We start from the raw sequence: 23,271 nt of genomic DNA, 5'->3' as shown, positions 1-23,271 counted from the left end.
GGACTTTCAAATATGTAGATACATACATATAGCATCATACTAGTAGATGGGTTTTATAGGGTATAATGCTTCATTCCAAAGTAGTGGTCGGCTATTATCCTGATTGGAGTACGTGGCCAGACAAGATTTAGGGAGAAAAAAAATGTTTGACCTTCTTTCTCTAAATCTTGCCCGACCACATACTTCAGTTGAGATTCAGACGCAACAGTGATGGGGCATAGTATTAGAGTTAAACAATAGATGGTGATATAACCACATAGCAAGACACATTAAATTCATTTTCACTTTTTTCCTTTTGTTTTATTAGCCTAAATATATTTGAAGCAAACTTAAGTCTCCACTAAAAACTAATGGATCTATTCATAATTTGATAATTAAATTTGATGGGTACATGAATGATAAGCTTAATAAGGTTAAATATTTAATCAAATGGACCATTTTCCAAGTGAGCTATCTAATCAGAATCCAATAAAATGGTATATGAAACAGTGAAATAAAGAGATATGTAAAAACCCACTACCAAATTGTCCAGACTTTCATAGTACACTAACATGGCAAAACCATATCCTTAACTTTTTCAGTTTACTTGTTTTAGAATTAAGATTAGCTCCTTTTCTTCTTCTCCAAAAGTTTCATGTCTCTTTAGGGAAAGAAATCAGTCAAATCAGTCTACCTTTAAAGTATTTTAACATGTCATATACTGAGTTGTTTTTTTTGGTATAACTATTTTTTAAAGACAGATTAACTAGAAAAAAAGAAGTAAAGAGTTGTTATATTGACTGTTTTTCGAAGTTGTTTTATGATTTTTCGTCAGTACTAACCATAACTTGATTCTCGGATTTGATTTCTATTGTTCCGAATAAGCATGGACGACTAAAAGTCTCAATACCAAGAATATAACATGTAGGGCCTCTACATGGCCCATAAGTGAGAAGTCAAATGGCGATAGATGTAAAGGGGCGGTTGAGAGTTGTCCCAAATGGCGATAGATGTAAAGGGGCGGTTGATTTCTATTGTTCCGAATAAGCATGGACGAATAAAAGTCTCAATACCAAGAATATAACATGTAGGGCCTCTACATGGCCCATAAGTGAGAAGTCAAAGGGCGACAGATGTAAAGGGGCGGTTGAGAGTTGTCCCATATGGACACAGGAACACCTCCCGACAAAGAATATAATATCTAGGGTTTGTCCACTCATTACAAATTGGTTTTTCCGTTAGATGATCACAAACTTAATACTGATTACGGATAGTATCATCATGGACTAAAGAATAAATTGATCATATTGACATGAACTTGAAAAATAGAAAGCAAAAATTACATTTTCTCATAAAGATTAATACATAAAGTTATGTCTTGTACTATAAAATATGTGAAAGCCTTAACTTACTAATAGTTTTCGTGGTTTCAACTGTTGTGTAAGATTCCTACAGATCATTTGTTCCCATACTAAAAGAACTAACATGAGATTTCAAGGAACTTACAATAATAAGGATGAAATCATCTCTAATCGGAAACTGGTGGTTGCTTAATTTCCTTATCGGTCTCCTCTGAAGGACGAGCTTGGACTTCATCATCCTTCTTTTCAGCCTCAGATGATTGGGTTTCTTTCTCGGACAAATCGTGCAGCTATAAAATTTCAAGCAAAAAAAATGGTAGAACGACATAAAAACAAGGCACATCAACCAGTATAAAATTCATTCCAAACGAAAAGAACAAAACAGTCTTGAGCATCCGAGATTACCCCCAAGTTCTTGAGACTTGCAGTTACATCATCTTGTTGTTTTTGAAGTGTTGTCCTGAGGTCTTGAAACTCCTGATATCATTAGAGAAAATACTAAATATTGAAATTGGCGAAAAAGTAAGAACTAAGAACAAAATAGTTAGAGACGAGATTCGGTTTTAATAGTCAAGATTTAAAAATTCAGAGTCACTTACAGATTTCAGTTGATCCACTTCTACATTGAGTGATTTCTTAAGCTCAGAAAGTTCCTGACAATTTAGATCGAAGAGACTATAACAACTTGTAAACAATAGAAACCTCGAAATGGTCCAACCATCTATAACTTAAAAAGCTATTGCAGAAAAAAAGGATGACCTATAACGAGAGTGTTGTTCTTTTTGGCATGCTTAATCTGTATTAGAACTTATATATTCTTCTTTTACTAACTCTGTACAGAAGAAGAAACATAATCCCGATAGCTCCCCAACTAGCTTAACTCAACTACCACAACCCATCCCCTAGAGTTCATTGAAATTTCAGTTGCAAATCTTGTTACTACTCATTTTTGGTGAACGAAGAACTCCCCTAGGAGGCTGGGACACTACATGATGTGAAGTATAAACACATCCCATGTTTTAAAATTCGGTAGATGTGTACACCTCGAGGCGCGCATCAAGGCGGTTCGGTTTGTTTTTGCCTCGAGGCTTTTGAATCAATACACAAAAACAAAAGGTACAAGCATTAATTAAGTTTATGCAACATAATTTCTTGTTTGTACAACACATATTTCACAAGCTTCAACAAACAAGTCATCGTTCAATTATTGCTCGACAATGAACATCCAAGCCAGCACCAAAACCTCCAACAAAAATCTAATGTTGCATTATTTCGGCATATCAACTCATGTAGGAGTACAACAAATAAGACCTACCCATACCTAGTATCAGAATCATCGGTAATTACACGAGATATTCGTAAACATATATGAGATCACTATGACAAAGATGCAAAATATTGAGAAAATCTAAACAAGCAAACCCAATTTGTTCTCATATAAAGGGTAAAATGCTAAGACCAGAGCTCAATTTGCTCAACAAAATAGAAAATCATCATATTCATCAACAATAGGAGAAAAATTATCAAAATTTCAAATTGAAATAAACAGTGAACTTACATCTTTGTAGGTTTTGACCTGAGTATCTAGTTTAAATCGCCAACTCTGCAAATCCTGAAATTCGACCGAACAATTAATCAATAACGGTCATGAAATTCATATAGTAATCGAAAAAGTATATAAACCTAATTACCTGTTTTAACCCTTGGATTCTAGTTAGAAGTTCTGACCTTGATTCACTTAGTTCCTGCAGATAAACAATCACACAATCAAATCTACAAAAGATGAACTAAAATTGAAGAAAAAGGCGATAGCTTTTCTAACATACAGCGATTGGTGCCGAATTCTCTTTCTTCTACAAACACAAAAAGAAGGGATTTCCCATTACAACATATTGAAAATTCGGGAGTATAAATGAAATTGGAATTCAAAATTAGCTGAAACTAGTAAACCCTAGATAGGGGATTAAAGATAAAATAGAGTGAAATCAAGAAATTGATAATTAGGGGTTTATCCGAGGAGGAAAGACTTACAGAAGAGAGTGATGTGGTGAGTAGAGGAGATAGAGCTGATTCAGAATCTGCCATTAGAGGTATTGTGTTTGATAGATCTGCAGATAAATGAATGAAGAATAGTTTCTAGGGTTTAGAGAAAGAGGTAGGTGAAATGTCGAGTATGAGTAGAGAGAGGGAGAGATTCAAGAAATGAAGAATAATTTCTAGGGTTTAGAGAGGAGTAGGTGAAGTGTAGAGTATAGAGAAAGAAATTCAAAAAATGAGAGGGAAAATTCAAATGAACCAACCCGACTTAAATTAATTAATCGGTTAATTTACAGCCGTTCGATTTCGTTATGGATAAAAAAAATATGTCGCTAGAGGAAGGGGTCGAACCTCCGACCTTGTGGTTAACAGCCACACGCTCTAACCAACTGAGCTACTCCAGCTGTCAATACTTCGTTCTTTAATTTTAATTATAAAATGTTTATTTACTTAATCAAGTACAAAGGAAGCAAGGGATAGGTTTATTTAATCAAGTACAAAGACGAAGCCCTTCAACAAAAAAAAACAGTACAAAGACGAATTAGTTCAACAAAAAAAAAGTACAAAGACGAAGCCCTTCAACAAAAAAAAAGTACAAAGACGAAGTAAAATTGAAGAAAAAAGACAAACAAAATGTACATTTATACGTCAATGTGTTCGTTTATTTGCGATTGTGTGTTAGTATTTTGTAGTTAGTTCTGAGATTGATTCTTTTACCATGATTCTTACTCGGTTTTCTCATCAGTGTACTATAATCCGTAACCCACTCAAACTATTACCAAGGTATTACCAAGCGGCTTCTAAGACGAACGTTGCAGAAAGTCCAACAAAAGTGGCAGATAAGCGCATCCAAATCCTTGGTGTTGCCAGACATCACTACAGTGGGTATAAAACCATGTAGATCAGAATTTTTTTTTTAAAGACAACTGCAAACATCGTATTATTTCTATCTCAACAGTTTACATAAGTGAAACAAAGGTAACATCAGCTAAATACATGAAATTAAACCATAACGTCCAATATCCGCTCTTAGCTGAATCCTTCAAATGCTGGGGAATCTCAACAAACCCAAAAGAACCCAAGATGAACAAGATGTGGAACCTCTGCAACACAACTTGCTCTAAACCACCAAGATAAACTTCTAATTCCAACGTACTTTCAAACGTGTCAATCCTGTTGTGATTTAATTGCATGGACCAACTTAACCTTTCCCAGATTGGATGAAAAAGAAAAGTAGGGAGATTTGCTGTTTGGACCCCCTTTCATAGTATCATATAATTGACTTGCTGTTTGGACTCCCTTTTTCCAGAGTTGTATTTGGACTCCCTTTTGACGGAATCACCCGAAAATATTCCGTCTCTAATGTTATACTTTAAAAAATTCTCAATTCACCCTCATATAATCAATATTGCACTTTCGACTCCGTAGTTATACACAAACCTCACAATTTTTACTCTCTATAAAATCAATTACCACACAATCATCCTCTCTATATCTCTGTAATTTCATGGAGGAGATCAACAATATAATCATGATTGTTATTCTCAACAAGATCTGAAATCACAACATTCCAGATGCTCAAACTAGGCTGTTTAATTTCAAGAAACAATGCTTCGCCAATGAAACCATGCATCATGCATCATGTGCCCTGATATTTTAGCTAACTTCGTGCTTCTCAGTCATCTCCTCCAAAAGTTCTCTGGCATACTCTAAGCTCCCACATTTGGCACAAAATCCAAAAATAAAATTACAAATAGAAGAATCCAGTTCAACTTTGTTATCAATTACTAACTTATGTATTGTCATCCCCACATAAAGATCCTTCATTTGACCACAAGCCTGTAAAACACTAATCACCCTGACCTCATTTGGTCTTAATCCTTCCAAACTTTCCATTTCTTTATACATTTTCAGGCATTCCTCGTAAAACCCACATTGGGAATACCCAGAAATCATAAAAGTCCACGACACAATATCTTTCACACGCATTTGATCAAATACTTTCTAGCCAAACTGAAATTTTGTTATGTTTCTATGTATGTGAGTTTGGGAATGAATTTAAAAATGGGGTTGTGAAAATTTGATGAAGAATCACAAGAGATAAAGGGAGGATGTGGGTAGTCATGTGAGTTTTTGGGTTAAATAGAGGGTAAAATCGTAACTTTATCTCTCTTGTGTTTTTGAGTTGTTATATTTAACTCTTTTTTGAAAAAGGGAGTCCAAAATGCAACTCTGGAAAAAGGGAGTCCAAACAGCAAATCTCCCAGAAAAGTAATACCTTCACTGAAAGCACTAAGTTTCCAAAGAGCGGAACCAAAAGGTTCCAAGGTTACCCTCCAGACTTCTCTTAAAAGAGAAATAATATATGACCATTTTCGAGACGAAGAACAGTTAGATACCTGGTACATAGGGTAACCAACCCAGTCCGAGTTCGAAAACACAACTGAGCTAGGAATAAATAGCAGTGAAACTGCCAAAGGCGATAGGAGAGGTTCATGTTCAGTGCCGATTAAAAACAAATACAGATTTAAGCCCATTTGGATTGTAGCAGCAGAGAAAGACAACAGTCCATAGTCAGATTCCACACTAAACCTGGGTCATTTACCTGGGTCAAAAGGCTTACCAATCACGTATAAGACCCATACCCTTTCGAGTACTCCTGGATCAAATGACTGGCCTAAATAGTAGTATGAGCAAGCCCAACTATTAAAGGTAGCTCTGGGCCAACAAACTACCTGAAGGCCTACTAAAACTAACAATCCATCAGCTATAGCAGAAGGTACACATATAGATCAGAATTCTATTTCGGTTATAAGCACTAGGTTGTCGACGAAGTATATAAAAATATTATCTTAAAGTGAACTTATTACAGTGTCGTTTTCTACATAGGCAGAAAAAATATGAGTTGTTCGACTTGAAGTGTGACCCTTAACTAATTAGTCATAAACTTTGCATGTTTTCATGGCCATTAACTACAGTATAAGTTTTCTTTTTCTTTTTTTGTAAAAAACTACTGTACAAGTTGATCCAAGTTTTAGGATATTTATCTTTGAATAAAGTGAATCACATTAGAACAATATAGAAACATGATTAAATGAGATAGGGGAGGAAACTAAAACCATGTTTAACAAACAAAGGGTTTGGAAACTGCCTTAAACTTGGGGAAAGAACTAGGATTGAGGGGTTTTATAGTTGAAGGTGATGTTCAGGTATTACTCAACTTAATCTCGGCCGTTGACAGAGAGATTCCGTGGAGATAAATTAACGAAATCAACGGTCTACAATCCAGGGTCAGCATACACCACATTGCCTTAGAATATTGTAACCGAGTGAACAATCAAGAGGCCCACGATCTGGCTACCTCACCTATTGCTCCCCCGAATACCTAATTTTTGCTTTGAAGTACTTGTTGTTAACCTAGTTTCAGTTTAGTCCTGATTTTGACGTTTATTAATTTTCTTGGACTACTCTGTAATTCTCTTGGGTGTTATATAGACTATTTGCTGTCAAAAGAAAAAAAAAACAAAACAAAAATTAGGGATTTACGTTTGTTTATTATTCTTAAATTTTAGCCTTTAAGTAACTCAAATAGAAGTAGATGAGAAGTAAAATGACTTACATTTATTTCAAATTGGGATGCCTACTAAATATTTTTCGAATTTTTTATTTAAAACCCATGAATAAACTATTCTTGGTTTAAACTTCACTGATATGCAAAGAAGTGAAAGAAGATAGCAGGCAAGAATTGAAATGTATATAAAGTCAAATTTCAACTCGCGATACAGTTTGAAACGTGCAGACCGCAGATTTGCTGTTTAGACTCTTGTTTGAACTCCATAATATTTTTAAGATTGTAGTTTGAACCCCTTATTTAGTTAGTTTATAAGTCTGTTGAATCCACAAAATGATCTGAAATTGTTTCATCTATTTTCTGCACGAACTACTCGGAAATCTTGAGCATCATGTTCATTAGATGACTATTGATTCTACTCGTTAGTTAGTTTATAAGTCTGTTGAGTCCACAAAAAGATTTTCTTTTTGAATTCTATAACTAGGCCGGCGCTTTGGGGAAAGCTAAATAGTTTCCGGGGTGTGAAGACTTGGTCAAAATTGGTCAATTTTGTTTGACAATTTTATTTAGGGGGAAAGCACAATACTTCTCCACCTTACTTCTCTCTCTCTCCACTTCACCTCACTCTCTCTCCACCTCACCTCTTTGTCTTCTCCGATTAAGTCGCCGACCCGAAAATTTTCCGGCCGACGACCATAAAAAAAAAAAAATTTCACTCTCTCTCTCTAGAAACTCCGGCGAAGGGGTTTCCCTTCGTCGGAGTTCCGATCTGTTGAAGAACAGATCGATTTGGTCTGTTCTTCAACAGGCCAGATCTGGTCTGTTGAAGAACAGACCAGTTCCTGTCTGTTCTTCAACAGACCGGAACTCCGGCGAAGGGAAACCCCTTCGCCGGAGTTTCTAGAGAGAGAGAGAGAGTGATTTTTTATTTTTTTTTGTCTTCATGGTCGCCGACCGGAAAATTTTCCGGCCGGCGACCTAATCGGAGAAGACAAAGAGGTGAGGTGGAGAGAGAGTGAGGTAAGGTGGAGATAGAGTGAGGTGAGGTGGAGTGTTTTTTTTCCCCTTAAAATTTATTTCCCCGGAAAATTTCTAAAATTCTACATATTCCCTTTAAAATTTCACCCCAGAAACTATTTAGCTTTCCCCAAAGCGCTGGCCTATAACTATTGATTCTACTTCCTCTCGGAATGAAACCTGGGACCTCCATAGTTTTAGACATCTAGAGTTGTGGAGTTTATGTCAACAATATCTACTACTTGAACAACACTCGAGTACGAGAAATTAGTTTCTCACTGTTTTAGTCCAACCAACCATGTAGAATCCGTCACTTAATTTTTCATGAATACCACCACCAAATGATATGTGATTTGGCTAGGGACAGGAAAAAAATTCAAGTATCTGAAATGCTTCGTAGACACCCGAGTTCGTTGAAGTCCATAGATGCCCAACTCCATAAATAAATTCAACTCGAGAAGTTCGATGAGTTAAATGGGTTGGACTCGGAGTTTGAAGTGGTACCTAGCATCTCGTATGATCCCGACCCTTCAGTACTTATTCGAAGCTACCTGATTCCTAATTAGAGAACTATACTACACATTTTAAGTAATTAACAAGAAGAATTGTATTCTAAGTCAGAAGTGAGAAAGATATATATTTCCTCAATTTTAACCCTAAAAACAAGTCGGAAGTAAAGAAAAATTCTTAATTGAATTCATTTTGGGTTGATGAGTAATTTTAACCGGAAATTTGGTCAAAGTATCCTACAAACAACGAGATCACGATCTTAGTGTCTCACGGTGAAGAAACCACACGATTGTGTCTTGCCTGTTTTTTTTTTGATGAGATGTGTCTTACCTGTTTAGTAATTCGACGTCTTCCTTTCTTGACCTCAACAACTTGCCTTGTGCTTTATCGGTCGTGTAACCACCTCATTTCGATGGAGTTTGTCCGATGCCGAGACTGCCCGGAAACTCAAAAACCCCATGGGGGTTTGAAACGTGTTTCAAACCAATTTTTGGTAAATTACCCGATAATCCTTATGCACCATCAAGTTTAGAGCCCGACTGGCCGCGACCGGTGAAGTAGTAATCCCCATTTGACACTCATATCTCCATTGACTTCAACAAAATTATCTTAGATAAGAGTGCATATAACAAAAATAGTGAGTGCATTTAAAATTTCCCTACAAAATAACTAGGGGTGTTGTAAGAATTTATCAAACAACCCGTTTCCTAGATTTGGCCCATTTTCTTTTGTAAAGCCCACGCTAAATTGGAGGGAAGGGTTTTAGCTTTTAGGTCTGAAGATCTTCGTCCTCATCTCTCTCTCTCTCTCTCTCTCTAAAATACAGTCTTCTTTTCTCATTTCTATCTCTCTCGATTATGGCAATCAATCCTTTGTTTTTCCTTCTCCTCCGAAATTCCTCCCCTAAAAACCCTAATTTTCGTTTTAGATTTCATTATCTAATAAGAGAAACTAGAAATTTCAAGTTTTCTAATGGCGGAAATACAAAATGCTTTTCTACTTCTCAATCAGTTCTTCAGCAACCAGAAAACAATACACCTAATATCTCTGACACTAAACCAACAAGTCTTTCAGCTCGTATGAGTTTTGTTTTCGATCAAATTGACGCAATAGAGAAAGAAAGAAACAGTAAAGACGAAGCTTTGCAGAGGATTCGTTCGTGGAGAGAGACGAAGAAGAAGAAAAATGAAGAGGAAAGTTCTGAATTAAAGTATGATAATGATGATTCAGGTGAGATGAAATCAAGTTCAGAATTGGAGATGAAGAAGAAAGATAAATTGTTTACTAAAGAGATTGAAATGGTTCATCCGTGGCCAGAGTGGATTGAATTAATGGAACGATTAGTTCAACAAAATTACTTTGATCATCGAAGAACTGATGAGGATAAATTAGTTGAGAATCTGCCAATTGATCTATCAGAATTCGAGGAAGGATTTGATTTTACCAGAGACTGGATGACAGTCAGGAATGCTTGCAATAACTTTGGTCGAGATCGTTTCGATATCTTGAGGTTTGTTTCACTTCCCAATTTTAATTGTGTAAAGTTTGAATGAGGTTGAAACAATGCATGAAGGAAAAGGTTTAGGATTTTATATAGTGTATGTGAACTGAACACTATAAGCCTATAAGAACGCGTAAAACAACCTCAACGAAGATGATAATGTATTATTGCACTTGAAATTGGTTTTCGAAACTAAGCAAATTGATGTATTTAATGTTCACTACCATTTAATTTGTGAAACAAATTGTAGCCTTATCCGTATGCTTGTTGTTTTCAGGTCGTTGTCACGGCAGGATATCCAAGTTCTGGTTGGTTATGGATGCCCTAGCGTGGATACAAAAGTAGTCTTCTCCGCTAAGATGTTGAGGAAGTACGTCCATTTCGATGAAGGAGATGTACGTATGACAATCTTAATTTAATACAAATATACAAATACAATCACATATTTAGATGCAGTGATGTTCGTTTAAGTTGGTCTGGATGATCTATATTCTATAGTACTTTACTCCCATATGAACATGGTTACGAGTTATAACCATACTATGTTGTTTAACTTCGGAACTCGATTTTCATATTCTTAAGTAATTTTGTGGGTGCTACAACGTCTCTTGATTTGCACCTTTTTCTGTCAGATACTGCTGATGTTAACTTCTACCTTTGTGTAATGTCGACGAATTTTTTCCAAATTGAGCTTATTTTTTGACAATGGGAATTAATATGAATTTTCAGGTTTGTAGTTCATGTAATCTGCGAAGTACATGTAGCAAAGCATATTTGCTAGCACGTAAAGAGGACGAAGCACGAACAGTGGATGTTATTCGTGTCCTATTGACATTTGGCTTCGATGCTATCAAGGAAACAGTTGAAAATAGATCTCTTCTGAAAATGAAATCTGTGAAAACAGTAGTTCGTAAGTTGCTTCATGAGGTTGTCAAGCTGAGCGCTGTTCCAATCGATCCAAATCTTCCACCGCCGGTAATCAAGAAGCCCCCTCCAAAAGTAAAGCAACCACCTCCTCCACCAAAGAAAAGAGTAGGGCGTGACGACATTGAGATGAAAAAGGGGGATTGGCTCTGTCCTAAGTATGTCGTTTTATCTTACTTATCCATGATCTCCATTCAGTAGTTTCTCGCGTTCCTTCTTGGCAGGAGTCATTGAGTAGCTGATATATTTCCACGCATGCGCACAACTGTACATAGTTTTCTGGGTCATGCGTTGCATTTGAATGACCGATATCTTAACTAGCGCCTTTTTGCCAAATGAACATCTTTTTCTTATTTTTATTTCTTTTGCCCATTTAATAATGTAAGGATGCTGTATTTGATTTCAGGTGTGACTTTATGAATTTTGCAAAGAACACTGTGTGCTTGCAGTGTGATGGCAAGCGCCCAAAGAGACAACTTCTACCCGGAGAGTGGGAGTGTCCAAAGTATGTTCCTCTACCCCCATTGTTCTCAATTATTTTGAATGATATTGCCAACAGTCCCCAAGTTCTTAGTTTTTTTTTCTTTCACTAAAAAACCTGTTTGCGAAAATGAACCATGATCATGGAAATTTTAATTATTGAACTAGTAGCAAAATTTTTACCATGGGTGAGACTTTGCTTTGTAAAATTTTAATTCATTGACAAGTTTAACGTGAAAATGGCAAGATTTTCACCATGGATGAGACTTTTATTTCTCTCCTTTTTAATTTCCTTTTTTTTCATATGGACTCGCAGCTCTCAGTTTAACATTCTGACACATTTCTTATTCTTGCTGCCTCATGTAGTTGCAACTTCTTAAATTATCGGCGTAATACGGCATGCTTTCACTGCGAACATGAGCGTCCACCTGATGAATTCACAGACAATCACAATCAAACACATGCAAGGTCGCCTGGTCCAAGGACGAGGTTGGAGAGGGTTGCCAGCATGCCTGGTGTTTCCAACGCGTGGAACTTTGACTTCGACGATAATGAGTCCGATGGTGCAGATGTTGCTGCTTTTGAGTTTGCAGATTCTCCTAGAATGGATAACGATTCTTCTGTACAGAGTGAAGCGGGAAACTCGAGGGACTTTGAAGATGATTCTTTTCATGGGAGCAGAACACCAAGAGCCCATGAAAGAGGTAGATATCCAAATCTGAATGAAAGGAAACCCACTACTGGATTTGATGATTTCGATGATGAAGAAGACGATGATGTCAATAGCTATGAGCTAGTTACAGGAAACAGCACCTCAGTACATGTGGCATCAGTAAAAGATCTTTCTGAAGGTGAAGGCTACTCTGAGTCTGAAGATTTTGACAGCTCTTATCCTAACTCACATGATCACCGCCGAGCAAGTCAGCCCTCACGTTCTAAGGGCCGGGGACATGATTTTGATTCAGAAGAAGAAGATTCAGTTCCAAACTTGAGAGCTGGTCATAATGCAAAAGTGAGAAGTGGATCTGGAGGTAGAGGTGGAAGTGGTCCGTACAGAGGTCTGAAATTTGATTCAGACGATGAATTCAAACGTGGTTCTGGTTCTGATGATGATATAGAGCAGGGCTTTGGGCCCAACCATAGAATAAGAAGTAAATGGACTCCAAATAGAAAGGTTCTTAGAGGCCGAGGAAATTCTGATTCAGAAGATGGGATCGGATTTGGGTCTGAATCTGACGATGACTTACTATCCAGAGATAAGATGAGAGGAAGGAATTCAGGTCCTGATAGAAGAGGAAACACTTCCATTGGGCGGGAACAATTTGCTTCAGCAAGAGATACACGGTTTAGATCCAATCATAGAAGAGACTCTTTTGATAATGCTGATGCTGGTAAATCATTTCAACGGTCTCACAGAGGAACTAGAGATGATTATGGTGGAGGAGGTTCTCACAGGAATAACAGAGGATCTAATAGAGATGAGTATGATGGAGGTTCTTATAAGAACAGAGGATCTTATGGAGATGACTTTGGTGGAAGAGGTTCAAACAGGAACAGCAGAGGATCTTATGGAGATGACTTTGGCGGAAGAGGTTCAAACAGGAACAGCAGAGGATCTCATGGAGATGATTATGGTGGAAAAAGTATGAATGACAGACGGGGAAACTCACGTAATTTTAGTAGGGGTGGAGATGGTGATGGATTTGGACATCAGCAACGTGGAAGATCTAATGGGTTCAACGATCGACCACGACAACCAGAGAGAAGAAATGATTTTGGTGATGATAGACCAAGGAGACGCATTATAGAAAGATGATTGTAAGCTAGACGGATTGGATCCTTTGCTATTTGGTTCATTTCTACTGCTCACATCATGTGTTGCGAACACCAAACTTTGGACTCTTTGAGAAACCTTGAAGGTGGAGTAGAAGCATAAGCTCTCCACAGGCGGAATCAAGTAAAACTGTGGGAGGTTGCGGATTATGAATGGAGTCAATTTTGTAAGATTTAAATTAAGTCAACGTTCTTATGTGATTCACCATTTGATCTTTCCTTAACGCAAATTGTGGTTGGAAAAGGTTACCAAGGAAAGAAAAACAATGTCCCAAAAAGGTTAGTTATATGTTGGACTTTGGATATTGTTAGCATGTTTGTCGAATGAAAGATCATCTGAGCTCTTACTTTGGAATAAGCTAATCTTATTTTTGTTATTTATGTTTCGGCTGACTAGTCATATATTCTACAGACTGTGACAAAAACTTGATTATGTTATCATCAATTTAGAGTATATAAGTGTTCTTTTCCTAACTTTTTGTTGAAGAGTTCGATAACAACTGGATCTAGCCATAATAGCTTTATTGAACAGATGGATGGTCTACTTGTAAGACTTGTTAGATCGTGTTGTTCTACCTCATGAGGTCATTGTTCGACCTTGTTTTGTTAGTCGTTTGAATCTTCTCATACATAGATTTATGATAAAGTGGTTTTCTATGATTATGGTTTCAATCTTTGCTCTGATAGTTAATACTTCGAACAATTTAATACTTAAAGAATGCACATGGACACTTCTCAGTTGAAGCAGTGAAACCTTGTGTGCTCTTTTTTCTCTTTGGATTATGAGATTCTTCTGTACACAAGACTACACGCGCGCACACACACACACGGACAGAGACACATAGCCCACACAAACACAACTTCTGACAACTATCAAGCTAAGAATTGCAGATAACATTTCCACTATACACACTCTCAACATGACTTACATATGATTAAGAAACTAAGTTGCGACTTTTCTTAGGAAATACTAGTCGAGCTTCTGGATTAGCTTTAGCACCAACAGGTATGATGTTATTTATTCGAAATAACGAATTAAGCTTGCTTAACTTCTTGGTGAAAGATTTGAGTAATTTATTAGCAGGATTCGACCTAACGAGTTCCTGTTTCATAGATACGTGATCCTTCTCTAAGTCAGTTAGTCTCATTCTCATTCTTGCCACCTCTAGCTTCAGTTCTCGGTTCTCTCTCCTCACGGATGCATAATTATCTTTAGGAGAGATGGCTCCACTTCCTGCGCCGCTGCTTGAACGTTGAGGGAACTGTCCGTTCATTGCACCAAAGAAAAACTGATTATGGCCCCCATTCATCGCATTTCGAAGCCTGATCTGCTCAAAATACAGAACTTGGACAGCCATCTGCACAGGTAACCTTTCATTTTGAGCTGCATGACTACAAGCTTCTTGGGTTAGCTTTTGGCAATCAATGGTTTTGGATAGTCGGTAGCGTTCAGTATCCTTGATATTGGGGTGAACCTACATGCACGGACACTGATTATGTTTGGAGGCTCAAAAATAAGAGAAGTTTATCAGTAATTTCTTTTGCCGTGATAGTGTATCTTACCTTGAGAAAGATGTCGGCAGCTCTATATAACCCATCTGTGACAACTCGAGCATGATCCGGAAGTAGTTCTGCTAGAGCAATGAACTTTAACGGCATCAAATTTGAATCTAGTGCAATTTCTGCCAGATAATTATCTAATAGCTTTGAAACTTTAATAATCGAACTTTGTTTAGGAGATCGAGGACTATCAAAATCATAACCCAATTCATTCTCATCCCTCAAGTGATCATCATCGTCGTCGTCATCATCATCATCCAAATTCAGGAAGATGGAAAATATCTTGTAAATTGTATCCGTATCATATAGTTGGTTATGATTGCTACCATGTGAGTTTGCAGGTATGAGTATATCTTCAAGAATAGCCTGGTCAAGTTGAAGACCTATTCTCCTCTCTAAATCAGCTCTGCAATTTGTCGATGCCAAACTTACTATTGCATTTTTCAGCAGACTCGAAAGAAATGCCATCGGTACTGTATTCTTTCTCGAGTGATTTGGTAAGAGGCTAACTATTGCTTCAACAATAACTCTTTGTTTCTTCTGCAGTTCCAAATCGAAAGAATTTTCTTTTATCTGTTGTGGGTCTCTAACAACAAGACTTTGAAGAGAGTTATGTGCATAGTTTATCAAGATCCTACTAATCAAGTCTTGTTTCAAACCCTTCGACTTTACTGCGAATAGAACTCTTTGGAAGAAATCTAAGTTAAGTACTGTTAATGCCCTCCCCCACCAATCTGACTGTGATTCTGCATCTGTACCTGTAATGGGTTTGGCAGGAAAGTTCCGTTCAAGCTTAGATAAGCCAGAAGTGAGCTGCTCTTTGCAGGCATTACATGCAATCCCATTGATAATCCTATTAACAATGTTCGTCTCCTCTGCAATTGGTAATAGTGCCTCACATCGGTGAAGAACAGCTATTGAGTTTGAGATACTTGTGAAAACCATATCTTTCAGATATATCTCTGTTCTGATTTCCATATTCTTATCGGCAAATTCTTCAGTCATTTCTAGGTAATGAGCTGCACACCGAAGCATGGCAACGTTTGAAAGGGTAATCTCTACGTTTACTCCATAGCAGAATTTTGCAGCTAACTCAAAGGCGTCTTTTCCACCAGGAACATCTGCGAGACTTATCTGTGAAAGTTTTGAGTCCTTCGCTTCCAGCAACAGCTTTCGAATCTTCCCACTCCTAGAAACCAGAGGAAACTGCAAAAGATCATTGCGAGATGAATGATAAGTATAATTTCGTTCCTGATGTTCTTTATTTAGTGTCTAAAGATTCCTTAGATTGGAACTAGTATTTCAATATGATGATAGCTTTGAAATTAAACTGCATCAAACACAGAGAATGATAATTTCTCCTTACCTTGTGAAGCGAAAAGCTTGTTGCTCCTACTTCAACTGTAAGATCACTAGAAACATCAGAAATTGGCCTGCAACAAGAAATAGAACTAATTAGATTTTAAATCACCAAAGAGCAAGACAACCCCAAACCAGTAGGCCAACGGCATAATTAAATGAATAGCCTTCAGGTTTGTGACAAACTTCCAACTATTAAGTCATCTTTCACGAGACCTAGTTACATCCTGCCATATTTTTTTTATCTGTCATACTGATTCTGTGTGTGAAAGTTATCTAGCCTTCATTTCATACCAGCCATATTGTCGTTGGTTTAGCCTAGGCACCGCTAGGCCCACAGCCCACTAACCTAGTTCCACAGGTACAAGGTTTTTGCTTGGCCTTGGCCTGCCCTAGACCATCCCAAGCTTCTCCAGTTGAGTAATCCGCGCGCCAAATCCACCCAAAACGGCCCAGGCAATATGTATGATAAGGTATACCTTGTCCTAGAAGGTTTCTCTAAGCAATTTGGGACTAAGTGCCTTGCACATGAATTGACGTGAGTGGGATTACGCGATGTTTGTTTTTGTCTAACTTGTCTGAATGGCTGATTTTGGATCTATTTTATTTAGACGTGTGAAATTGAGTCAAGACAGATCCAGACAATGAAAAAAAAAAACAAGCACCACCTTCGCCTTCCAATTTTATTCCTAACAGACTTATGGTAATCAAGCAACTTGAGAGTTGAGACTTCATTTACACTTCATCTCCAAAATACTCAGAGAATGAGCAGTGGCTAACTATAATTATATTTGAAATGCAGGTGAAGATCACTTGCTTGATCAGTTCAACCATGCTATGGAAGGAAGAAGAAATTTATGTCATCAGATCATGAGGTAATGCAGAAAATAGATTATTAGTTCTTGAGAAAGGCATATAGAGATTTCATTCTCTCTGCCCTCTTCATTAATTGTTAAATGGCCTAAAAGATTAAGTGGCCAAGATTGATGCTTGGTATAGTAAGAAGGTACAATTATTTCGTCTAATTTGGACAAAAAGTACAATAATGATAACATTATATGAGATGAACTACTGGAATCATGTCCACAACCCATATCGGTAAACATGTAAAAACATCTTGTTGTTACGTTAACTGAATCCATCTAGGACTACTCCAATACACCGCTAATAAGATATGACACAGAGTTATAGTATGAAGTTTTACCAATCAACAGTATCGGAACTGTTTCTTGTCCATAATTCTATACTTAAGTATCATATTGTTCTTTCAATTATACACTAAAAATTAGTCAACTAAACAAATTCTCTTCAGTATCATATTGTTCTTTCAATTATACACTAACAATTAGTCAACTAAACAAATTCTTTATGTCTGATTGTTTTGATTAGTTAAAGAATTGTCGTAAGAGAACCTTTGGATGCAGAATTGCTCAAGCTGTTAACCATTTCAACTGCGAAGTAGCAAAAACTTGAAGAACAAAAACAAAGAGAAGAAAGAATTACCATTCAGTTGCGCATCTGGTACTGGAACTCGGGCGAAACGATCTCTTCCCAGATATATTCGGCTTCAATTCTGTAAGTGTTGCAACGCCCATCTCTTCCAAAATTCTAAACAAATTCGAATTCAGAAACCCAACTTTCTTTCAACAATCTAAATGACAAATGACAGTAGAATTGCCTGATAAATAAATAGTTGCAAAGCTAGAAATACTGTTTGTTCTGTTTGTATGGATTTGATGGTTAGTGAACTCTCCCTCTCTTTCTCTCTCTCTCTCTCTCTCTCTCTAAAAAGAACAAAGCAGGAATTTGATGAAAGCTACTTTGAAAACCCCATGCAGGAATTAAGGAGAAAGGGAGATGGGTTTTGTATTATAGTTTTTTTAAGTGTTAAACTTTTACATGATCTGTCTAATCTCTAGAGTCTAGAAAATATAATCTTATCACATACCCTTTAAGTTGAAAGTGAAAAATGATATTACCCTCATATGCCACCTTCTTATCGTGCGGCTTTAGGATGGCGAATCTCGATATTTACATATAAATTTAGAGCCTTCGGATTAGAGAGATGTGGTATAAATAGCATTATTGAATTTTTCCTAGAAAAATGTCTTTACTGGCTTACTTTTTAATGGTTGGCTTTGGCTTGCAGAATTTGTGAAGAGTTGCAGTGCTTTTGGGTGTTATAATGATGGTAAGTGAAAGCTATCACCCCAATTAAAGTTAGGTTAAAACAAGTCTTTATTATGTGTAAAGTTGATTAAAGTGATAAATTAAGAGATGACCTAAGATAATGTATAATATAATTAAGAAGCAAAAGAAAATAAAGTATGGCTAATGTCCACTTAAGTGTTAATTAACCTTAGTTTGTAAGTCTCTTAGATACTTGTAGATTTAAGATATCACGTCTATATGGACTTCAATTTTTTGACTTAACCCTCCTTGTAAAACCAATATAAGTGCCATATTTAAGTGAAACCCAAAGATCTACAAACTAAAAGAAATAATGTCAAATTTTCTAGATTTTAAACTTAAAAATTTAGTATTATATATATATATATATATATATATGTATGAAAGGAAATGTCAAAGTGTATCCTTGACTTGCTTAGTCATTCAGATAAGAGAACGATCCAGATCGTCTTCGAAATTTGAAAAACTTCGTCTTCTAACGAAACTGAGTCAGCAAGTCAAGGATTTTCGACATCATTTGTTGGGCATAGCACTCCTGATATGTTAATGTATCATCTTTGGTAATGAATGTCTTTGAAAAGCCAATTAGAAAATGGGTTTTGAGGAGAGAGGGTAATGGAGTGGGAATGATTTGACTTTTTTTTTTTTTTTTTTTTTGTTGAAAGAGGGAATGATTTGACTTGGAAATGAACTCAAATGAACTAAGAAAGTAGAAAAGTAAAAATGAATAGAGGAAAAATGGACAGTGAGGTTGAATGATTAGAGCAGGTGAATAAGAAATTTCTGCTGATCACGGACCACCCAAGTACAATCACCAGTAACACTTGTGAAACTAGGGTTCCATCTTACCTGTTACTCTCCCTACCTGGAGACATAGGATAATTTGTCTTAGCCCCAAGTCCCCAACTCCCATCTAGATTCTGAGATGCGAGTAACTTGTTAGTTTGGCTCTCTATATGTGACCAACTTTCTGTTTTGACCCCTTTTGTTAAGAACCGGGGTATGAATATATATAGTCGCTTTCTTTTTCGTACTCTTCCTTTCTCTGCCTCAATCTTCTTCTTCTCTACTATTCTCTCTCAATCTGTCCCTCTTTATTCTTCTATTATCTTCTTGTCCCTCCAACGGCATGACGTTGGTGAGGACTTAGCTTTTGTCTTAGTTAACATCTTTCTTTCTTACTAAATGCCTATAACTACCATCTCATACTTTTTTTTTTTTGTTTTATTACCATCTCATACATACAACTATGTTTCCTCACCCCCAACCCTCATAAAGTTGACTTGTATTTTTTGCTATAACGTAAAGGTACTAATTTTTGCGTACATCATTTTGCGGTCTTAGTTTTTGCGTTCTGGTCTCTCAAAAGTATCTTGGACATGAGAAAGAAGAGAGTGGCGACTCCCTTCGATGCCTAGACATGATCTGACTGAGGAGTTAATGTGTGTCATAGAGAGGCTCCACTAATTTCTCTCCTCTCTCGGACCGAGCTTGGGTATATTAGACGAATTAGATGGTCAAAAGGTTAGCTTGTCACAGACTAGGGGTCATGGCCTCAAGAGGTAACCTGCGAAATTAAGAAGTACCTGACTGTAAATTGGGTGATGGCAAATTGATACCTAAAACAAAAGGTCATATTGCCAGGATGATGATACTGTGGGTCCTGCTGCAGTGTACGGTATACTGCAATACTTGATGATTATCAAACAAATGGGTATGTCTCCACTGTTACAATCCTACCATATTTTATTAGGACCCACCGGGACGAAAAACTTATTACAGAGATCCAAATTCAGTAGTCGCTTCTGTAGATTGAACTAGTCGCATCTAATGAAAAATGTTAGAGCTAGGTTTAAGTGGAGAAAGGGTATCTTTATAATGTAACAATTGTGTAGTATAATTTTTCTTTGATCTCGATCTACTAGATGTTTAATCGGTTAGAAATGTAAATACCCTTAATTTCGGTTGGCGACAATAAAACTAAGAGAATGTTAAGATACTTTAAAAAAGTAGGTCGCGACTAAAGGTTCTTACAATTTTTGTGACAATATCACTCATGAAGTTAGCTTTTAGAGTGAGAGCCAACATTGAAACCATCTGTATTAGTACGGAGTTTACAAAGAAAATTTTAGAAAATACTATAAGTTAAAGTCCACTTTAGATCTACACAAAATCAATAACCTTTATTTTTTAGTCAATATTCTCTCTCTCTCTCTCTTGATGGGTTTTTTGACTCATAATAAACGATTAATTTTCATTTAGGTACAAATAAGTCTAATTACTCGTCTAGAAACAACAAAACTCACCCTAACATTCTTTTGAAGCTGAATTATTGTACGATAAGGTTTTAGTTACTCTTATTGTTATGGAAAAAGCAAGAGGGAATTTGGAGATATTCACTAAGTGACATTATTTTAGGTGTTGCGTTTCTTTTCAACCGTATATACAATATTTGTGGAAGGTGCATAATTGAATTTCTCTAATATCACCTGAGATTTAAAAGGTTCCAATAGACTTATTATTCTAAAACTATCTTTAATAGGGTCATCAGAGATTATGGTTTTGCTTTAAGTAAAAGCTGTTATAATTAAAAGTAGTTTTTTGAAGGATTAACTATTAATAGGCTCCTACCGACCTATGCTTTAATAGATAATCATTTGTTTAGGGACGGATGGCACCACTTAACAATGTGAATTAGAATTTAGACAATAATTCAAGCTACTCAAATCATCAGAAAAACATCAAATCAAGTATAACCATTTGCTATTTTTTCGATCGGACCTTTCCTGTAAAAAGAAAGTGGAAGAAATATGATTTGACGAACTGATTGAAAATTTGGTTAGTTGTTCTTAAAATGATAATTGTGAAAAAAAGAACTTTATCAAGGTTGTTTCATTTCAGAGCTTAGTTGTACACGAATCTAAGACAGTCGTGTGAATTGTAGACATTAAAAGAAATCACCACCCAAATCGTGGTTCTTTCATGATTGATGTATCCAATTCTCACGATGAGGATACACCCATATTTAACTCCCCAAAATCTATGAAGTGATCGATCTCATCGGAATTACTAAGGTGAATAACGAAATTTTAACAGTTGAATTGCCCCCTCTCTCCCGTCCATAGAGTTTGAATAGAACCCTAACAAAGGAGAGTCAAACTTGTATTTAACCAAGAAATAAGGACCAAATATGAACTAACCAAAAAATCAAGAGTATATAATAAAAAATAGATGTGGGAAAAAGACACTTTTAGGTAAGGGCATAGATTGCGCGTGCTAACCCAAAAATTATGAAAGTGATTTGTTGTGTGGGAACAGTTTCTTGTTGGGGGGACCATTTTCACAATTTCGATTTTTGTTCACCCTCGTTTAAACTAACCTAATTAATCCCTAATTCGTTTATATTAATCCCTAATTCCTTTATATTTACGTTACTATGGCCAATACTATTTACCTAATAGCTATATTTTTGTATGATTCTTTGCGAGAAAAAAAAAAACAGAGAATTTTCGCTTTATACAAATAAAATTTGTTGTATGTTGTAGTTAGGATATTTCTGCAAATGAATATTTTTAGAATATATAAGTCTTGTATGTCTCGAAGTGCATTCAAATGACATCAAAGATGTTGAATTTTGTGAACCACTCATCATCTAAATTATTACTTTTTCGTTGTAAGACATGGGACCGCATGGAACCTGTTTCCTCAGTAATCTCACTCTTAACAATGATTCACGTAAGGTGTAACCTAGTTCAAATCATGCCAGTAGTTTATTCTTAAGATGTCTCAGCTGCATAAATCATTGCATTTGCATTTAAGAAGCAGTTACCTCTTTCATTTGGATTGAACTCTGTCTCTCTAAACGTCTAATAGATTGTCTCACGTGATTTGAGAAAAAAAAAATGACATTTTTATAGTCAAAATAATCAACAATCTCATTGGCTCTTACAAGACTTTTAATGCACGTTAACAAGAGAAAATTCAGATTTTCTCTTCAAGCAGGTGCGGCGGCAGTAGCAAGGGATTCAGGAGGAACAATTATCCTCACGAAAACGCAGATTTTCAAACCAATTTCACCTCTTCACAGCGAGATGATTGGTTTCAGACTAGGGTTAGAGCTCGGCGAAGAAATGGAGCTTAATGAGTTTATCATAGAAGGAGACTCTAGGGCTTTAACCCTTTTTCTATCCGACGATGACCAGATAGCCCCGTGGCGTCTATCGACGGAGCTGGAAGCCCTACGTGTACGCGCAAGGAATAGACACGTTACATTCCAGCATTGTAGACGGAATTCGAATCAAGTGGCCCACTCGTTTGCGGATGCAGCGTTAACCCCTTAATTTGCCTAGTTTGGTGGTTTAACCCCTCTGTTGCTTTCTCTTACATTTCAGGACCTTGTTGTAACGATTATGTTATTTCCGGAACTGATGTTTTATCTTTTATCCATTTAATAGAATGGTTTTCGCTCAAAAAAAAAGAGAAAATTCAAATCTAGGGTTTATGCCTATAGTCACGAGTAGTTCCAACCATTGGATGCTTTTTAGAGTTGCTTTTTGAGCTTTTATGATAAGATTTCATGCAAATTTTCCTTGCCACATGCAACACCTTCTTCATAGTTTGGTTTTATACATTATGAGCAAATGGAGATAGTTCCTTTTAGCCTTCGAGGCATAGCCATTTTGTTCATTGGAAGTTTTATCTGGCTGTTAACTTTAGGTTCGAAATGAACTCCTTCCTTATTTCTTCGTCATGTTTTACAACTTTTATACATCGGGGTATAGATGTTATATTCGGCAATGTAAGAATGTATGCATAGATAAATTTTCAAGCCAAAAGAAAAAAAACCTAACTTTTATTTTCTTTAAATTAGCCTCTTTTATCACATCCATTTCTATCTAGATCTCTACATTTATTTCCCTCTAATCTCTCCTACTCTATCCAAATCTAAT

General features: G+C 36.5%; 3 protein-coding genes across 15 annotated transcripts; 1 reads left to right on the top strand and 2 right to left on the bottom strand.

Moving 5' to 3' along the window:
* Positions 1-1,297: 1,297 nt before the first annotated feature.
* On the bottom strand, positions 1,298-3,642 carry LOC147559444 (uncharacterized). Of its 2 annotated transcripts, XM_086661343.1 has the most exons (7): positions 3,372-3,642; positions 3,167-3,193; positions 3,032-3,085; positions 2,899-2,952; positions 1,940-1,993; positions 1,746-1,817; positions 1,298-1,630 (listed from the first exon to the last, which is right to left on the bottom strand). In XM_086661343.1, the coding sequence occupies exons 1-7, from the start codon at positions 3,423-3,425 to the stop codon at positions 1,508-1,510; spliced, it is 438 nt and encodes a 145-aa protein (XP_086517469.1). In that variant the 5' UTR covers positions 3,426-3,642; the 3' UTR covers positions 1,298-1,507. The 2 variants fall into 2 exon arrangements, with proteins under 2 accessions (XP_086517469.1, XP_086517470.1); XM_086661344.1 differs by lacking the exon at positions 3,167-3,193.
* A 5,497-nt stretch (positions 3,643-9,139) lies between these two features.
* On the top strand, positions 9,140-18,473 carry LOC147559442 (zinc finger (Ran-binding) family protein). Of its 11 annotated transcripts, none has more exons than XR_015234602.1 (12): positions 9,240-9,985; positions 10,254-10,371; positions 10,706-11,058; positions 11,307-11,405; positions 11,747-13,492; positions 14,430-14,579; positions 15,115-15,243; positions 15,320-15,784; positions 15,889-16,010; positions 16,935-17,007; positions 17,557-17,707; positions 18,282-18,473. XR_015234602.1 is itself a non-coding variant. In XM_086661340.1 (5 exons), exons 1-5 carry the CDS (start codon positions 9,333-9,335, stop codon positions 13,194-13,196), a joined length of 2,673 nt encoding a protein of 890 aa, XP_086517466.1. In that variant the 5' UTR covers positions 9,140-9,332; the 3' UTR covers positions 13,197-13,568. The 11 variants fall into 11 exon arrangements, 1 of the variants encoding a protein (XP_086517466.1); XR_015234600.1 differs by having other exon boundaries at positions 17,522-17,707; XR_015234604.1 differs by having other exon boundaries at positions 15,115-15,270; positions 15,550-15,784.
* On the bottom strand, positions 13,953-18,344 carry LOC147559443 (BTB/POZ domain-containing protein At1g03010-like). 2 transcript variants are annotated; one of them, XM_086661341.1, is made up of 4 exons: positions 17,636-18,344; positions 16,140-16,206; positions 14,777-15,979; positions 13,953-14,688 (listed from the first exon to the last, which is right to left on the bottom strand). In XM_086661341.1, exons 1-4 carry the CDS (start codon positions 17,725-17,727, stop codon positions 14,149-14,151), a joined length of 1,902 nt encoding a protein of 633 aa, XP_086517467.1. In that variant the 5' UTR covers positions 17,728-18,344; the 3' UTR covers positions 13,953-14,148. The 2 variants fall into 2 exon arrangements, with proteins under 2 accessions (XP_086517467.1, XP_086517468.1); XM_086661342.1 differs by having other exon boundaries at positions 14,777-16,041; positions 16,130-16,206; positions 17,636-18,003.
* Positions 18,474-23,271: the final 4,798 nt, after the last annotated feature.

The sequence above is a fragment of the Eschscholzia californica genome, unplaced genomic scaffold, assembly GCF_041429995.1.
Source record: "Eschscholzia californica isolate CP2 unplaced genomic scaffold, dmEscCali1.0.p SCAF_2, whole genome shotgun sequence".
Classification (NCBI taxonomy): Eukaryota; Viridiplantae; Streptophyta; class Magnoliopsida; order Ranunculales; family Papaveraceae; genus Eschscholzia; species Eschscholzia californica.
Note: the sequence above shows the minus strand (reverse complement) of the source record. Positions and strands in the feature narration are given on the sequence as shown.

What these genes read in the sequence shown, in the direction of transcription:
- LOC147559444 (XM_086661343.1), bottom strand. Translation starts at nt 3,425, where the DNA reads ATGGCAGATTCTGAATCAGCTCTATCTCCTCTACTCACCACATCACTC. An exon ending in GAATCCAAGGGTTAAAACAG is followed by an intron (nt 2,953 to 3,031) that starts GTAATTAGGTTT and finishes GTCGAATTTCAG; the next exon opens with GATTTGCAGAGTTGGCGATT. An exon ending in CAAGTCTCAAGAACTTGGGG is followed by an intron (nt 1,631 to 1,745) that starts GTAATCTCGGAT and finishes GAAATTTTATAG; the next exon opens with CTGCACGATTTGTCCGAGAA.
- LOC147559442 (XM_086661340.1), top strand. Translation starts at nt 9,333, where the DNA reads ATGGCAATCAATCCTTTGTTTTTCCTTCTCCTCCGAAATTCCTCCCCT. An exon ending in GGGGATTGGCTCTGTCCTAA is followed by an intron (nt 11,059 to 11,306) that starts GTATGTCGTTTT and finishes ATTTGATTTCAG; the next exon opens with GTGTGACTTTATGAATTTTG. An exon ending in GGAGAGTGGGAGTGTCCAAA is followed by an intron (nt 11,406 to 11,746) that starts GTATGTTCCTCT and finishes TGCCTCATGTAG; the next exon opens with TTGCAACTTCTTAAATTATC.
- LOC147559443 (XM_086661342.1), bottom strand. Translation starts at nt 17,727, where the DNA reads ATGGGCGTTGCAACACTTACAGAATTGAAGCCGAATATATCTGGGAAG. An exon ending in GCTTCACAAGGTAAGGAGAA is followed by an intron (nt 16,042 to 16,129) that starts ATTATCATTCTC and finishes ATCTTTAGACAC; the next exon opens with TAAATAAAGAACATCAGGAA. An exon ending in CTGCCGACATCTTTCTCAAG is followed by an intron (nt 14,689 to 14,776) that starts GTAAGATACACT and finishes CCGTGCATGTAG; the next exon opens with GTTCACCCCAATATCAAGGA.